Below are 15,316 nucleotides of genomic sequence, written 5' to 3' on the forward strand. Positions count from 1 at the left end.
TTCGATTACTTAACTCGATTAATTTGTCCTATCAACTATCCCAGATCGCTTGACTGTTCAGTCCATCCCAACCCATAAAAGATGATTTAGGATTTTGGACGAAAATTTGCAACCTGAGTATGTTGGACAATCTTTACTGTATTTGAAAATTAAATTTTGTTGCGTACATAATAACAACCAGAATACAGAAGAAATAAAAGAAATGAAAGAATTTGTTTGATTACAAAAATCAAACCAGACAAATAAAATAAAATAAATAAAAATAAATTTTTATTTTGTTACAAAAACAAAAGCAAAATTTGATTTAAATAAATAAATAAATAACCAACTTACTTGATTAATTTGTTGAATAATATTCTGATCAAGTCCAGTGTTCGACACTGTGTCCTTAAGACAGATTCGTCCTCTCCACAGTGCTTTCAGAATATGGAAAGAAGGCAGGCAATTTTTATTCTCCCCACAAGTTCTGTGGTAAGTCTGAACTTAGTAACATAGCATTCATCATTTCTTTTAGGGTTCTATTCTTCCTTTCAGCAATTCTATTTTGCTGAGGAGAATAGGATGCTGTAGTTTGGTGAATAATGCCAAGTTGTGCACAAAATTCATTTAATGGTGCATCATATTTACTACCCCTATCACTTCTAACCATTTTAATAGTTTTATCAAATTGATTTTCAACTTTTGTTTTGTAGAATTTAAACATTTCTAAAGGTTCATCTTTACTTTTAAGTAAATAAACATAACAATATCTTGTGCAATCATCGATAAATGTTATGAAATACTTTTTGCCTCCTCTAGTTTGAACAAATTTAAGATCACATGCATCTGTATGAATTAATTCTAGAGGTTCGGTTTTCCTTTCAACCGATTTAAATGGAGCCTTAGTTAGTTTCGCTTCTACACAAATTTCACATTTATGATTAGGATCAATTTCAAACTTTGTTATATAATCCAAACCAATTAATCTACGCAAAGCATCCAAATTCACATGTTCTAATCTATCATGCCATAAATTTGACTCAAGAATATAAGCAAAAGATGTGTTATTCTTATTCATAGCAACTTTTGGTACAACTATCATTACATTTAATTTGAAGAGACCATCACTCATGTATCCCTTACCAACATACATACAACTCTTTGATAATACAAATTTATTAGACTCAAATACAAGCCTAAAACCATTTTTACTTAATAAAGAGCCAGAAACCAAATTCTTCCGGATGTCAGGTACATGCAGTACGTTGTTGAGGGTCAGTTCTTTCCCTGATGTCATCTTCAAGATCATCTTTCCTTGTCCAACCACAATAGGAGTAGAAGAATTTCCCATGAAAAGTTGTTCACCATTTGCAGCCTCATTGTAGGTAGTGAACATCTTCTTGTTCGCACAAATATGACGAGTTGCCCTAGTGTCAACCCACCATTCCTTGGGATTTCCAACCAAATTAGCCTCAGACACCACAGTAGAGAGGTTGATGTCATTCACTCCGTCAGAGATGTAATCTAATTCAGTTACATTGGCCTGATTAGTAGTCTTCTTGCTTGTACTTCTGCGATCCTTCTTAAGGCAGCGGCAGTCAAAAGCTCGATGTCTAGTCTTGCCACAATTATAGCATTTTCTTTTGAACTTCTTGTTGCCATTGTTGTCTCCTTGTTTAGGACCATCTCCAGTAAACTTCCTCTTTTTGTTATGTGGTTTGTAAACTTGTTCAACCACATTAGCCTTGGACTCAATGGGATTTTTCCCATTCCTTTTTTCAACCTTTCGGTTACCTTCCTCAATTCTCAATCTTACAATCAACTCATCCATAGTCATCTCCTTGCGTTTATGTTTTAAATAATTTTTGAAATCTTTCCAAGTCGGTGGTAACTGTTCCACTAAAGCAGCAACTTGGAAAGACTCGCTAAGAGACATACCTTCTGCATGAATATCATGTAAAATTATTTGAAAATTTTGAACTTGAGAAATTACTGTTTGGGAGTCTACCATAACAAAATCCATAAATTTACCGACAACAAATTTCTTCGTGTCGGCATCCTCTGTCTTGTACTTCTTTTCCAAAGAATCCCATAATTCTTTTGCTGACTTCAGAGGGCTGTAAACATTATACAACATGTTGTCAAGGCCATTGAGGATGTAGTTTCTGCACAGGAAATCTGAATGTTTCCAAGGATCTACAGCGGCAACAACTTGCCGATCACTTTCACCCTCTCTCAGCACTGATGCCTCTTCATGGAAAAACCGGGCCAAATTTAGAGTCGTAAGATAGAACAGTATCTTCTATTGCCATCTCTTAAACTTAGTGCCGTTAAATTTTTTTGATTTTTCTTCATAATTTATTGGTACTTGAACATGGTTCTGGATAGGGACTGGTGTTGGTGTAACAATTGGAGTACCACTTCTAATTGCAGTTTCAGTTGCAGTAGCCATAATATCTTATTACAAAAATCAAAAAAACAAACCATAAATTAATTTTCTAGTTACTAAAACTAGAAAATAAATTATAACACAAAATAATTTTATTTTCTTTGTTACTAAAACCAGAAAAATAAAAAACCACAATAATTTTTTGTAACACCAAATAATATTCTGCAATTGTTAATGACACCAATATATTACTACTAGTTGTCAAAGAAAAGAGACAGTATATTATTACTATTTGTCAAATAGTTTATAAATACTATTTGTATTTTCCAACCAGAATATCACATTGAGAAAACACAGAAAATTAAATACAATAAAGATACAAAAAATTAATCTGTCTTAAGATTGTTGGACAATCTTTACTGCATTTGAAAATTAAATTCTGTTATGTACATAACAACAACCAGAATACAAAAGAAATAAAGGAAATGAGAGAATTTGTTTAATTATAAAAATCAAACCAGACAAATAAAATAAAATAAATAAAAATTGATTTTTATTTTGTTACAAAAACAAAATCAAAATCTGATTTAAATAAATAAATAACCAACTTATTTGATTAATTTGTTGAATAATATTCTGATCAAGTCCAGTGTTTGACACTGTGTCCTTAAGACAGATTCGTCCTCTCCACGGTGCTTTCAGAATATGGACGTCTAGCTCCCATGATAAAATGATATATCAACGAATAAATGCAGCGCTACAATTTATTCGAACAACGAACACACTAAGTGTTTACACTCTTTCTTAGAAAAAAATAATGTAGCAAAAATGCAGAGAAGACAAACAATATTTAGGACGAAATTATTGAATGAAAACATCAAATGAGGGCTAGTCTATTTATAGATGTAGTGGCACCTTTTTAATTTGAATTGAACAGGTAGCATACCTGTTTGAACAGGTACTGAACCTATTGGTTTTAATTGGTACTGTTTGAGTTCAAATTCAAACAGATAAAACTGAATTACACAGATTTAAATATGTCCAAGTTTTTTGAAGTTTAAACAGATTCAAATCTGTTCGGGTGGAACAGATTCGGTTTGGATAGACTTTCTGAAGGGGTGTATCACAAAATTTGAATTTAATTTCCAACCAGAATTTTGAAATAAAAACGGATAGATTTTATTTCAAAATAAATAAAATAAACTCAAATGTTTTTGGCCCAAAAAGATTAGTATTGGACCGGACAAGCCCAACCCAACCTCACACCACGCACCCGCGCCGAAGCCCAAGCTCGAGCCCAGCCCGCCCGACCGACCGGACGGACAACAACGGCGGCGCGCGCGTGTGTGGTTATTTTTGGGTCTAATGGGTCTAGCCCATTTTACCCATAACCTCCCTCTCTACAAAACTTGGGTACCCCTTGGGGCACACCCAAGTTCCAATCTCATGCCTTATAAACCCATTCAAAACTTCCCACCAAATCAATGTGGGACAAGCCATTATACACACCTTAAAGATTTTCCACCAAAACTCCATTTCCATGGAGCTCTCTTTGGTTTCAAATTCTCATTCACCCGATAATGGTTTTGAGCAACCAAATATACTACGTGATTCACAACGTGGCATAGAACGCGTTACCACTTTACCCGCCAAAATCGACGCATGGGTCCCACCTAAAAATTAGACCAAAGTTGAGTAAAAATTCTGTTTTTACCCAGAATTTCTAAACCATTTCTAACTGAGTCTGCCCATAAACTCGACCCATAAGTGCCCGTATGAGTAAGTCTAATTTTATTTTATTTTTTTTTGTCTAATGTTTAGTGTGATTATTTTTGTTTTCATGTTTAAATTTTTGGTTTTGTTTTTCCTTTGCCCTTCCCCCCTCCCCCCTCCCCCCTCCCCCTTTACTTATAGGTGTTATATGTTACTGTTAGCAAAAATTTGGTTTGGATAAAATTGACAGAGAAACCAATTTTTTTAAACAACAACTAAATCAGGCAATGTGGTTGGTGTCCTATATCTTGACAGATTCAAAGACGTATTTAGAAGTTGTAATGTAAAGAAACAAACACAAACAAACTGGAATTCAATTAATAACACTTAAACTTGTCACTTAATTGCAAGAATCAAATTACAAATTCAAATAACATTACAATCGACAGGGCCAAACTAGGTTACAAATACTGAATTACAGGTAAATTACTCCTAAGAACAAAAACTACTCCTAGATAAGTTACATTACTCCTAAACTTTACATGAGTTGAGAATTTGGTTAAAGGTCCTTTCTTTTTCGAATTTCCAGCTTTTATATGGCTTCACTTGCCATGTTATGCTGCCACGTATCCATTTGTTGGTTCCCCACATATGCCCATGAACTACAACAGTTGCAACTGCTGCAACTGCCTTGGACCTTCTTTCCTTTTGAGGCTGCCAAGTGTCACACCCTCAATCTTCCTTTTTGAGCCACTGTCTTCATGTCCTTGAATCTTGGACCTTCATTGCACATGGTTATGCCCTCATCGACAAAAGATTTCCAATTTATGGTGCCAACAATGCCTTCTTCATTTAAGGTAAAACTAAGTTTTTCCTTGAATGAATATCTACTCACATGGGCAATTTTGAAGGCACAAATGTAACCATGATTTGATTATAACAATTGAGCCTTTTTACATGCCCAAAACTAATATGGCCCAACAGACAAAAACAACCCAAGCAATATAAACTTGGAAATTTGAATTGAAGATTCACTCTTGCTTCTTTGCCCTACACCTCTCTTCTATCCTTTCACCTTCTACAAAACCCTAGCCATGGCTCCCAAGAAATCTCAATCTTAGTCGAAGGCCAAACAACCAGAATCCCCAAAACCTTCTCTAGTGCTCTGTTTCCCTTCTGAGATCAGGGAAACCATTCGAACTCACAAATTCGATGGCTACATTATCCTTGGAAGCGCCACTGCTCAAGGAGAGCTAGGGCCATCCTTCCTTAGTACTATCCCTGGTGAAGTGGCTCCATACTTCTCAATTGCTCAGATAGAAAGTTTATTACTTGATAGAGCAAAACTTGCTTGGCACTAATGGGATGTCAGCCGCAATCCTATGCGTTCATGGAAAAACCCTAGTGCTAACTAGAAGATCTAGGTAAATAGGGTGATGAAATATGACATAGACCTATAGCGAGCCTTGGGCATCCGTCTGTTGACATTTGCTTTTGACATGGACAAGTGGACCATTAGTGCTGCAGCTTGCTTCTAGTCCACCTCATGCAGTTCCATGGTGCTAAAATGTGGTATGATTTCCCCCACTATTTTAGATGTTGTACACTTAACTAGCCTCTTTGTTATTGGCCAACACAACAATGCACTCCTAACCTCTCAAAAGGTTGACTTCAACAAAGCTACCAACATAAGCTATGGCAGCTTCATAAAGAAATACAAAAATTTGGTCTAGAACCTACTCATAAGGAAAGGATAGCCTTTGACGGCTTATGGCTATGACAATTCTTTTTCTGTATTCTTGGCTTCAAAGTTACCAAGGAATACTTATCCCTAGCCATTTGTACTCAAGAAAGCACAAAACTAGCCTTTGCTCCATTTCTTTTGGCCACACTACATAAAGTTCTTTTCACCCTGACCACTAAGGAAATTCATATTAACTGTGGTGGCTCTTTTTGGCTTTTCCAAGCCTGGCTATATGCCTATTTCGTTGTGTAGCTTGACTTTTTTGTGCCCCATTTCGGAAGTTGAATAAGCCCTACAGTATCGGAATCCCACGATTCTGAATCTGATCTCATAAGTGCAATGTGAAATAGATAAACACCAAAGAGTCTCAATGTGGCAAATCTTTTGGAAAATCGATTTTGAATCAAAATTGTCAAAAATGGACAGCTTTACCAGATACAGAGTCGCCACCTAAATATTTTATTTTTGGAAAATTTAGGAAACCCATGACTCGTGCCAAAGGCCACGTGTCCGTCATCACCAAGATTGTTTCGGCTCAAAAACTTAGGTACGAGAGGGAAAGGTCATGAATTGAGCACCCACGCTCGCCCGATCAAAGATCGGCCTCTCCTAATCATGTTATGAATCTTATGTACATAATATGCTCTTGTTCCAATTTATTAGGCTAGCATTACTATGTGATGCGCATACATACAAGTATAAAGTAAGTTGCAAGAATTGGAACACTTGATTTCATGCTTGTTTTGAAATTTGTTTCGCAATATGTATCACTTGAAAAAGTGATCACATATAAATATTACTCAAATTATTCCAATTCAAGCAACTAGCTTTCATCCACAGGCATTCAAATAGTTATAGCACTTAAACAATTAGCCTCATGGCAAGCATGCTAGACATGGCAACAATCACACTTATGCAAATATGCTAAAGCAAGTAAAGGCTTACCTAGTACTCCAAGCCAAAAGGATAAAAGAGTTAGGAAAAATGCATGATCCTGACTTATGCAATATCACTAATGCAACGCATGCAAAAATGTAACTAATAGGCTTGGCTACTAATATTGCATATGAATCAATTTGATAGCATGCGGTCTAAGCACGTATTCAAAGAAACACTAAACTAACAATGCAAGTTAGAATGATGAACCGAGTCTCAGTGCATGCAAGACAAGTGGATGCAAACATGAAGTATGCTAATTGCAACATGATGCCCTAAACTAACCATCATAAGCTAGTAAATAAAAGGGAGAAAGACGTGGGGTTGGAAGACATACACATTATTACAACATTGCGTTCTCACAAAGGAGAGTCCGAATAAACTAACTAGCTAACTAATTAAAGCTACACTAATTAATTAACTATTACGAAATGAAATGAATAAATAGCTAAACTACTTAACTAATCATTACAAACCGAATTAATTAACTATTCTAGCTAATTAAAATAATTACAACATGAGACAAATTAGCTATTCGAACGAATTAGTTACAAAGCCACTATTTTAAGCACAACGTTAATATATTCAACACGGATCCCAAGGATCGATGAAAGGCTCATGCATGAACGCGGTTTCTACCCGAAAAAGCCACTGTTTCTGCTGCTGAATGCCTCTGTTGTACAGTAGAACACTTGCTTTGATTTCCACCTCCAGACCAACTCTGTTCTGCCTCAAAAGAACACTGCTTGATTTTGCACTGGTGGCCGGCAGAGGGCCTGCCGTCCACTGATGATGGCCTGCCAGCCACTAACAGTGGCTTGCTAGCCACTGATGATTGAACTATTCTGCTACAACAGAGAGCAAATAGAGCAGAGAAAGTATATTCTCAAGGGTTTGTTTGCATAGTTTACCCCTCCTTATTATGAACAGCTCAAAGGAGTAATAAGCTTGGTTCACAAACCACCAATGAATGCAATTTCATTGCATGATGGCTTATGACCCAAAGTGTGCAAGTTCATTGAATGCAACAAAAGAAGACTCTCAAAACCACCTCTCTATCATGAAAGATCAAGGGAAGTAGTTGACAATGAATCTTGAAGCATTTTCATCACTAATGAGTATGAAACGACTCAATACTCAAGGGTTCAATTAACGTCCGATTGAACCCTAACCAAGTTGTTATCTTGTACCTTTTTTAGCCTCAATTTTATTACTTCATTTTAGTTTACTAACCATTCTTTAGTCAATTGAGTCCAAAGGTGAAGTTAAGTCCTCTAATGGAAAGAGGGCTCAGACCAAGGGTTGCTTTGGGCATGAAAGAGACATCATACCGTTGGTAATGAACCCCCAAAGGGATTAAACCATTAAGCATGACATCTCAATCTCATGCTTAAACAAACAAGTAGTTTGAAACCACTTTCAAAGCAAAACAAAAGCCAAGAAATGAGGGAGGCTGCAGAGGTGATTAAGAGTAATCACAAGTATGGAAAGCCATAAATAAATGCAATCAACTCAAATAAGATGGTGTCTAATGCCTAGAACACCAAACTCATGAGGACAATTACACTACAAGCATGCAAAACAAAGCTCAAATGCAACAAATACTTAAAAATAGTCCTAAAACAATCCTAAATAAGTCCTAAAACAATCCTAAATAAGTTCTAAAACATGCTGGAATTAAGACAAAAATAGCTAGAATGATAAGCTAAAGCATGGATCATCCTAAGCTAGTAAGTAAGACATAAGGAGGAGAGGCTAACCCCTTCAATTTGGACTTCAAACCATGATTTTAGCCACTAAAATAACTCTGAAAATTAGTGTTCTCAAAAAAAGATAGTGTAAAGGTGGCAAGCACAAGGGTAAAGGCTTTAAGAGCAAAGTGTAAAGAAGAGCGAACTATCCGCAACCTTTATTGGCCTTAAAACCCAAGTTTCAGCCCAAGAATACAGAGTTTTTACAGCCTAAAAACAATTGGAAAATAGTAAGAAAAAGAGTTAATACAACAAGCAAAGAGGAAAAGCTTTATACCTCTTGAAGAGGAGATTACTTTCAAGCAATTAAACCACACTTGCATACCCTCAAGAGCTCAAACAAGGCTCAAAAATACCTTAGCTCAATGTATAGGCAAAGGTGAAGAGTGTATAGGCAAAGGTTGAGAAATTTGTAAGAGAGAGAGAGAGAGAGAATTGCAAAGAGAGGAAAAATTTTGCTCCAAATTTTTTCTAAAATTTTTCCTACCCCAAAGCAAAAGGGAAGGCCCTCTATATATAGACAAACATGCAATTCCCTCAAAAACATCCAACCATACACATGGGAGCAGATGCAAGCATCTATACAAACAGCTGGCACAACTGTTACAAAATATCTGCAAAACATATTGGTGGGTAGCCGGCAGACCACATCAATGGCCGGCAACCAAGAGTGATGGCCGACAGCCCCTAGAAGTGGCCGGCAGGCCACTAGAGGTTGCAAGCTTGCAAATCCAAGGTTTGGACCAAAAACAAGGCAACAGGGGTGTAGGGTTTGAATGGCTCAAAGCTATGGCATTTCGCTGAGGGCTTCGAGCACTTGATAAGCATATATGCTCATCATTGGGTGTGCAAGCGATGACATTCAAGCCGTAAGGGCGGTCAAAAATGGGGTGCCTAGACTTTGAGATCAGACTTGCCTAACAGACACCATATTCATCCCCTTGTGATAGTTATGTTGAACAGTTTCTTTCTTTTCGACCATCTTTTAACATGACATTTACCAAGGCCTTCACCACTTTTTATGAGCTCCTCATTGACAGAAAACCAGCCTTGTTCATTCCTTTTCATGATTTCCATTTCACCTCTTTTGGACTCATCTACATTCATATTGACCCACAAACCTTAGGTGACACCTTGAGAAACAAACAAAGGATTTTTGGGCTGAAGTCCTTACCTCTAGGCATATCCTAGTTGAGGATTCCATTTCCACCAACAAGAAGTCCAATTGTAGTTTTGAAAGCTATAATCCCTGCCAATGGGCCAGACAATTTGGACTGATTCAAGTCCTCTTATCTTCATGCATGAGTATGTTGGAATCAGGGACCAGTTTAAAAAGAGGGTAGATGCTGAAGCTATCTTGACTGAAAACCAGCAACTGTTTGACAAGTTCAGTTTCTACTTCTACAACATTACTTCCTATGCCTTTAGGAGGTTTCAAAAGTGATGGTCTCTCATGAGTGCGATCATTTTCCACAAAAGCCTAGCTAGCTGCTTCTAGGATCTTCATCTAGATAATAGAAAATGAGTATAAAGAGTTATTGGTTAGTCTTTTAACCTTTCTTGTCTCATGCATGCTTTCTGTTTTCTTTATTCCACTAATGATATCACCTTCACATATCCTATGCCATTGGTCATTGAACCATTGGCAACTGAAAAGCCAAACTCCAAAGGCAAAGAGAAGGTGGTTCAGACCAAAAAGACCAAGAGAAACCCAATAGATACTTCTTGTGCCTCTTTCATTCCTTCTAAGCCATTCCTCTAGAAGAATCATTCCTCCAGTTGCCATTTCTAAACCAACTCTTCAACTTACTATTAGCCTTTCTTCTTATTTATCTTCATCAGATTGGGATATGTATATCAGCCAAATCTTTGGCCTCCCAATTCAAAAACCTATTAGCTAGAGTCCAACAAAGACTAATGAAGTACAGTACCAAGTTTCGACTACTTGCTTTACTTTTCACTTAAGTATTCTTTGCTGGTACATACTCATGACTGACTGACATTGCTTTGTTTTGTCAGAGAAAAAGAAAGAGGCCCATCTCATCTTTAACTAGTTCAGAAGACCAAGAGAACCAACATAAACACCCTCCCCAACAAGTCAAAGAAAATCTGTTAGCCTCACTTGGCTCTTTACTCACTGGTATTCCTCCTAGTATAGCTTTTGGGGACCTACTTCTTTTCTCTGTCAGAGGTGTTGCCCTTGGTTCAACTGGGATCTTTGATTTCCCCAAGATAGATGACATTATGAATGAACCAGAGGGTGAAAGACAGATAATACAACCATGAATGCACCCCTAGCTAGAGAAGAACAACTAAGAGAGACCCCTATTATTGACTTGGAAGCCACTTCCAATGAAAATCAGCAACCTACCAACATGGCTTCTCCTAAGAGTAAACAAGCTTAAGAGTAAAGTAGGCATGATGCTATTGAGGATGTTTATACCACTCAAGTTAGCAACACAACCTTCCACCAGGCTTGTTCCTTCTTCTTCTGCCTCTAATCTTTCTCTTCTCGACACATCCCATATGTCTTTTCCAATATAACTCAGGCCAACAATGCACCTAGTTGAGACTGAAACTGGCCAAAGTGCTACTGATATTACCCCCAATATCATACCACCAGTTGTTGCAACTGAAACTGCTAGTTTGGAATAACCAATTACTTCTTCTGTTGGCCCTCAGCAAGAGATAACTTCCAAAACATTCCTCATTTTCTTCAATTTCCTCAAATGCACCCTAACCTCTAAGTTTTGGTAGGTTGGACGTATATCCCATGCTCTCACAACTGCTGAAATGGGTGTACAAACAACTTCACCTCACAGTCCACACAAATGGGACAATTTAGTAACAACTTCCCTGATAGGGTCTACCACTGAAACTACATCTCAAATGGAGGTAGCTCTATCACATTTAACTCATAAAGTGAAGTTATTACTTTCTTTAATTTATCATTTTTGATTTGTCCATTTAGATTGATTTAACTCTTATCGTTACTTCCTCCCAACCCACTATTGAGACTTTGCTATTAGGAGCCTCCAACCTTCAACAGTCAATCATTGACCTGAGTTTTGAAGAGAGACTTAACCAACTATCCCCAAATGAGCATGAAATAGTAGACCATTTTCTTCAATTGCTCAGCCAATCCCTTGACGAACTGGTCCTCTCAAAGGCTTCAAAACTCACCAAGTGTTTTGAATCTATTCAAACACGGGTTTCAAGACTATTCAACCCAGATCAAGCTCAAGCTTTTCAAAGCTTCTTAGATGGTCTCCCTTAACACATCTCAGCCATCATCAAGCATCATGCTGAGTCAGAAGCCAACAAGGCTCAAGTCAACCAATTAAAGTCAATGGCTGCTTCTCTAACTGATGCCTCTCATGCCTTCCAAGACACCATTACTCAAGACAACCTTCTCAGCAGAAGAAGCCCACTTTGAGGTTCAGTTAGCACAAGTTAGAGCCAAAAAGGCCCTCCTCAAGGAAGAACAAACCAAATCAAGAACAATATGCAAGACTTGCTGACTCAAGCAGAAAATGGTCCTGCTAGTATCAATTCTGCTCAAGCTAATCTTCAACAAAGCAAGTCTAAACATAGGAATGTCCTACAAGCCTGGAACAATTTTGTTTTGTATTTTCAAAAACACTAAAATCTTGTATTTGTTTCTAACTTGTACATTCCTGATAGTCCTTTAATAGAACATCATTTATGTATGTGCATGTGTTTGGTTTTCTTATCTCATGTTTTCCCACATGGTAGGGTAGTATTTCTTTAAGTATTTTCCATTGATTATTCTTCTATGTGGTTCTCCCTTTAAGGATGCAAGATGATATGCTCCTCATTTAAGGACCTTGAAAACTTTAAAGGGTCCCTCCCAATTAGGAAACCATTTTCCATACTCTGGGCTTTTTGTTCCAAGAGGCAAAATAGTTTTCCAAACTAATTCTCCTTTAGAGAACACTTTGTACTTCACTTTCTTGTTATAACTTCTCTCTACCTTTTTCTTTTGTGCTATCAAATGATTGAAAGCAGAGATCCTATTTTCTTCTAAATCTTGTAACTCAATTGACATGGCTTCACTATATTCATCCATTGGGATGTTCAACTGTTGAGTTAGTTGATTGGACCTCACAGTAACTTTTGAGGGGAGTACAACATCATGTCTATACACAAACTCATATGGAGTTGTTCCTATATTATTTTTCCTAGAATTTCTGTAGATCCACAATACCTCAGATAATAGATTATGCCAATCCCCAGGATTATCCTCAATAATTCTTTCCAATGTATTCTTCACAATTTTGTTTGTTGCTTCAGCCTGCTTATTTGCTTGAGCATAGTAAGGAGAAGAATATAAGATTTGAATGCCATGCTCTGTGGCAAACTCCCTCATCTCATCTCCATTGAACATAGTTCCTTGATTAACTGAGGCAAACCAAACCTATGGATCACATTCTTCTTAAGGAATTCAATAACCTAAATTTGAGTGATAACTTTTAGTGGAATTACTTCTAGCCATTTTGTGAAGTAATCTATTGCCACCAACAAATATGAATGTGCCTTTGAAGAAGATGGGAATACCTGGCTTATCAAGTCTATTGCCCAACCTCTGAAAGGCTATGGCCTTAGTATTGAATTCAAGCTCACAGCTAGGACTCTTTGGACACTGCCATACTTTTGGCAACTTTTGCATCCCTTAGCATATGTAATGCAATCCTTTCTTATGGAAGGCCAAAAATAACCGTACCTATTAATTAGCCATCTCATCTTATCCCTAATCTGATGGGCTCCACAAATGCCTTCATGTGCTGCTTCCATTGCCTTTATTTGATCTTCTTGGCTAATGCCTAACAAAGTTAACCCATCATGTGCTTTTTGAACAAATCATCACCCATAATGACATAGTTTAAGGCCTGGTACTTTACTTATCTATCACATACTTCATTAGGATTAGACAAGTATTTGATTAAAGGGAACCTCCAATCATTTTCAGATACTTCTAAATTCATTATTGGCAAGAAATTCATGTGTCTATCCCTAAAGGCCAAGAAATTCCTTCTTTGAATCCTTATGATTCTCTCTTAGGCTCCCCATAGGAATTTTCAACCTTGATGTAGTTTGAGCCATTTCATTGGTCTCCTTATTTTCTATCCTATACATGTGCGTGAAGGATACATGATCAAAGAAGCTTATTAACCACTTGACCTCAATTAAATATTCTTCTAGAGTTCTATTCACACACTTAAACACTTCCTCAATATGTTTGATAACCAACTAAGAATCACCAAATACTTGTAACCTTCAAATCTTGAACTCTATAGCCAACTCTAGACCAATTATCAAGGCTTCATACTTAGCCTGGTTACAAGACTGTATATGTTTCTCATCTAACTGATAAGCAAACTGGTATATTTGTTTGTCAGGAGAGATCAGGACAATGCATGCACCAACCCCCTCATCTGTTCTAGATCCATCAAATATTAGCCTCCAAGGCTCAGTTTCTATCATATGCACCTCAAACAGATCTGGTTCAACTGGCAAGCATGGATGCTCTACTGTAAAATCTGCTAAAGCCTGTCCCTTTACCGTCTCTTGTGGCACATACTTGAAACAATATTCAATTAAGGACAAAATCCACTTGCCTTGTATGCCTCTTAAAATAGACTTAGACAACATGTATTTTATGACATCAATTTGTACTATAACAAATAGTTCTAAATGTAACATATAATGCCTAAGTTTAATGGTAGCAAAGTACAAAGCCGAACACAACTTCTCGATAGAGGTATACCTAGTTTTAGTAACATTCAACCTTTTGCTTAAGTAATAGATGGCTTGTTCATAGCCCATGTCATTTTCTTGGGCCAGCAAACATCCAATCGACAAGTTACATGCTGAAATGTAAAGTTTCGAAGGATTTCTTGAGATAGGTGGCATTAGAACTAGGAGATTGGCCAAGTAACTCTTGATCAAATCAAAAGCTTTTTGGTGATATTCCTCCCACCTAAACTCACAATCTGACTTTATTTTTACCAAGGAAGAAAATACTAGAGTTTTTTTTAGCTAAATTTGCTATAAACCTTCTTAAGAAATTGATTTTGCCTATAAAACTCTACAATTCTTTCTTGTTGCTTGGGGGTTTGGCTTCCAGGATAGCCTTGGCTTTATTAGCATCTACTTCTATGCCTTTGTGATGCAACAAAAATCCTAAGAATTTGCCTACAGTCACCACAAAGGCACATTTCAAAGGGTTAATCTTTAACTGATGACTCCTCAGTCTTTGAAATGTCTGCCTTAGATGAGTTAAATGTTCCTCAATTGTATCAGATTTGACAGCCACATCATCAATGTATACCTCTAGAAACCTTCCAATTAAATCAAGGAATATGAAATTCATTGCTCTTTGATATGTGGCTCTAACATTTTTCAAACCAAAAGGCATCACTACTCATTCAAATGTGTCTAAGGCTCCAGGACATCTAAAAGCAGTCTTATGGATGTCTTCTGGGCTAATGAAAATATGGTTAAAAGCATGCCCATCCATGAAGGATAAGACCATGCTCTTGGCTGCTAAATTAACTAACAAGTCAGCCACTGGCATAGGATACTCATCCTTTGGAGTAGCTAGATTTAAGTTCCTGAAATCTATACATACTCTCAATTTTCCATTTTTCTTCATAACAGGCACAATATTCAACAACCATTCAACATCCTAGTTGTCCTGATAAAACCTGCCTTTATAACCTCTCGATTTCTTCTTTAACTAACAAAGTCACTTCATTAGTCATTCGTCTTGAAGGTTGCTTA

General features: G+C 37.0%; 1 protein-coding gene across 1 annotated transcript; it reads right to left on the bottom strand.

Moving 5' to 3' along the window:
* Nucleotides 1-12,347: 12,347 nt before the first annotated feature.
* Nucleotides 12,348-12,920, bottom strand: LOC114298943 (uncharacterized). Its single transcript, XM_082917723.1, has one exon. It carries the CDS (start codon nucleotides 12,918-12,920, stop codon nucleotides 12,348-12,350), a length of 573 nt encoding a protein of 190 aa, XP_082773849.1.
* Nucleotides 12,921-15,316: the final 2,396 nt, after the last annotated feature.

This window comes from Camellia sinensis, chromosome 1, assembly GCF_055761805.1.
Source record: "Camellia sinensis isolate YWXY chromosome 1, ASM5576180v1, whole genome shotgun sequence".
Taxonomy (NCBI): domain Eukaryota; kingdom Viridiplantae; phylum Streptophyta; class Magnoliopsida; order Ericales; family Theaceae; genus Camellia; species Camellia sinensis.

Coding starts and splice junctions, on each gene's coding strand:
- LOC114298943 (XM_082917723.1), bottom strand. CDS start 12,920: ATGTTCAATGGAGATGAGATGAGGGAGTTTGCCACAGAGCATGGCATT.